The following is a 3,431-nucleotide window of genomic DNA, read 5'->3' as shown; positions in this document are numbered from 1 at the left end:
ACATCAGGGAAATTCAATTCAAAACCACATTGAGATACCATCTTACACTAGTTAGAATGGCAAAAACTGATAAGGCAAGAAACAACAAGTGTTGGAGAGGTTGTGGAGAAAGGGGAACCCTTTTACACTGTTGATGGGAATGCGAGTTGGTGCAGCCACTTTGGAAAACAGTATGGAAGTTCCTCAAAAAATTAAAAATAGAGCTTCCCAGGGTGCCTGGGTGGCTCAGTGGGTTAAAGCCTCTGCCTTTCACTCAGGTCATGATCCCAGGGTCCTGGGATCGAGCCCCGCATCGGGCTCTCTGCTTGGCGGGGAGCCTGCTTCCTCCTCTCTCTCTCTCTGCCTGCCTCTCTCCCTACTTGTGATCTCTATCTGTCAAATAAATAAATAAAATCTTAAAAAAAATAGAGCTTCCCTATGACCCAGCAATTGCACTACTGGGTATTTACACCAAAGATACAGATGTAGTGAAAAGAATGGCCATATGCACCCCAATGTTCATAGCAGCAATGTCCACAATAGCCAAACTGTGGAAAGAGCCAAGATGCCCTTCAGCAGAAAAATGGATAAAGAAGATGTGGTCCATATACAGAATGGAATATTACTCAGTCATCAGAAAGGATGAATACCCAACTTTTGCATCAACATGGATGGAACTGGAGGAGGTTATGCTAAGTAAAATAAGTTGAGCAGAGAAAGTCAGTTATCATATGGTTTCACTTATTTGTGGAACATAAGGAATAGCATGGAGGATATTAGGAGAATGAAGGGAAAAACGAAGGGGGATAAATTGGATGGGGAGATGAACCATGAGAGACTATGGACTCTGGGAAACAAACTAAGGGTTTTAAAAGGAGGTGGGATGGGTGAACCTGGTGATGGGTATTAAGGAGGGCACGGATTGTATGGAGTACTGGGTGTTATAGGCAAACAATGAATCATGGAACACTACATCAAAAATGATTTGATTTTTAAAAAATGATAATGATTTACTGTATGGTGACTAAAATAAAATAATAAAAAATGAAAAAATTGTCCTTTCTAATATCTAACAAAAGTAAACAAGCAGATGAAAATAAAATTACAATAGAAAAAGAAATCACCAGAAACTACCAAAGAGAGAGAGCGTGGGAGATCTCAGCCATTAACCTAAAAAGATCCCAGCTAGAAAAGCAACAATAGATCTTGTCTAGAAGAGGGAGGCTTTTAACCTTGCCTCTAGAAGACTCTTCTAACCACAACTTCTAGAAAATCTAAGTTGAAAAATCTTGGGGATTTTCACCTCATTTGGAGAAATGTGGATCAAATGTATATCCTTTTTATTTTCCTTAAGGGAAGGATGAAATTTGTAATGACTACCATTGAAAGGTGAATGACAAAGAGGAGGAGAATCAAAATTATTCACACCTTTTCCAAAGCATAGTCTCCAGGGCTCGCTGAGGAGGAGCAATGCCAATGCCAGATTTCCTTCAAAATAATGCTGAGGATATAACTTCCTTTCTCAAAACTTCTCTTGACTCACCAATGTCCACTGACTCTGTAATCTGTAATTAAATAATACCTTCATAATGGTCTCTTCTTCTCATTCTAAATTCTTATCCTTCCACTCTTCTAAATAAGCAATGTCTTTTGCCTTTTAAATTTCAGGTAATTTCTGGAAAATAGTTAACTCCCTCCAACTATTATTTTTATGGATTCTCATTTTTGCTCCCTAATAGCACTTACCTTGTTCTTTTATTTTTGGTAAACTTACTACATGAATTTACAGTTTAACACCTTTCTGCCATATTAGCCTGTAGGTTCTTTGAACTCAGGACCTATGTCATTCCTATATTTATCCTCAAGGGCCAGTTCAGCATCTGAGACATAGTAGACACTTAGTACCCATTTAGTAAGTGCAATATGTTTTTCATGGAAATGTATTGTGTTTTAAAGCTTCACAATCTTTTTGATGGTGTCCTTGAACGCTTGCTTCACTTGCTGATTTCTTAGAGTGTAGATGAAGGGGTTTAACAAGGGAGTAATTGAGGTAATGAGCACAGCTATTCCTTTGTTGAAGGCACCTTCTTCTTTTGCAGAGGGATTGATGTACATAAACATGCAGCTGCCATAGGAGAGGGAGATGACAATCATGTGAGAGGAACAAGTGGAAAAAGCCTTTGTCCTTTGCTGGGCAGAAGGGATCCTCAAAATGGTCCTGATAATGTATGTATAAGAAAAAGTCACCAGCAGCAGAGTAACCACCAGAGTCACAACTGCCAGGAAGATGACCATCACTTCTAGGAGGCTTGTGTCTGAGCAGGCCAGCTCCAGAAGGGGCCCATAGTCACAGTAATAGTGATTCAGAACATTGGAAGCACAGAAATCTACCTGGCTCATCAGGATGATTGGGGGTAAGATAGCTAGGAATCCCCCCAGCCAGGAGTAGAACACGAGTTGTATGCAGACCCTGTTGCTCATGATCGTCAGGTAATGCAGGGGTTTGCAGATGGCAACATAACGGTCATAGGACATAGAAGCCAAGAGGTAAAACTCTGTTGCTCCAAGAAATATAGCAAAAAAATACTGAATCAAGCATCCAGCAAAACTGATGACTTTATTTCCTGTTGTCATGCTGGTCAGAAATCTGGGAATAAAAATGGATGTGAAGGAAACTTCTAAGAAGGAGAAATTCCGGAGGAAGAAATACATGGGGGTCTGGAGGTGAGGGTCTACTAGAGTGAGAATGATGATAGTCAGATTTCCTAGGACACTTAATATGTAGGCGAGGAACAGGAAGATGAATATCATAGCCTGGACCTCAGGTTGATTTGTGAAGCCCAAGAGAATAAATTCAGTCAATGTCCTGTTTTTCATAGTTGACCTTTAGGAGATCTGAAGGAGAGAGGTGAGTGATGAAAACTCAAGTTTCTCAGGGTAGGAGACACAAATCTGATCCTAATGAGTCACATCATATATTCCTCTCTATGCAGTTGACCTAAACTAGCATCAGTTTGTATTGGCCTTGGCTCCATGGAGGCCCAGTTTTCTTCTGTGTGAAAGTCCTTTTTCCTAAAGTCTTTTTTTAAAAGATTTTATTTATTTGACAGACAGAGATCACAAATAGGCAGAGAAGCAGGCAGGGAGAGAGAGGGGAAAGCAGACTCCCCACTGAGCAGAAAGCCCAGGACCCTGGGATCATGACCTAAGCCGAAGGCAGAGGCTTTAACCCACTGAGCCACCCAGGTGCCCCTCCTAAAGTCTTTTTAATTCCCCAAGTTGATATATTCCTGGACATTACCAGACTCTGTTAAAGAATAATTACTCAATTTTTTCCCCAGAAGAATAACATTTTGAATCTATCCTTTCATCCCAAAATGTTTACAAAATCTGAATATTTAACCACTTTCCTCTGACTCTATTAATTTCTCATACTTCTGTTTTCTTGGTGG

The 3,431-nt window shown here is 40.2% G+C and overlaps 1 protein-coding gene across 1 annotated transcript; it reads right to left on the bottom strand.

Moving 5' to 3' along the window:
- Window positions 1–1,929: 1,929 nt before the first annotated feature.
- Window positions 1,930–2,856, bottom strand: LOC123947463 (olfactory receptor 6C4). Its single transcript, XM_046013696.1, has one exon. The coding sequence runs from the start codon at window positions 2,854–2,856 to the stop codon at window positions 1,930–1,932; it is 927 nt and encodes a 308-aa protein (XP_045869652.1).
- Window positions 2,857–3,431: the final 575 nt, after the last annotated feature.

Source organism: Meles meles, chromosome 7 (genome assembly GCF_922984935.1).
Source record: "Meles meles chromosome 7, mMelMel3.1 paternal haplotype, whole genome shotgun sequence".
NCBI lineage: Eukaryota > Metazoa > Chordata > Mammalia > Carnivora > Mustelidae > Meles > Meles meles.
This window is presented reverse-complemented; position numbering and strand designations above follow the sequence as displayed.

Coding starts and splice junctions, on each gene's coding strand:
- LOC123947463 (XM_046013696.1), bottom strand. CDS start 2,856: ATGAAAAACAGGACATTGACTGAATTTATTCTCTTGGGCTTCACAAAT.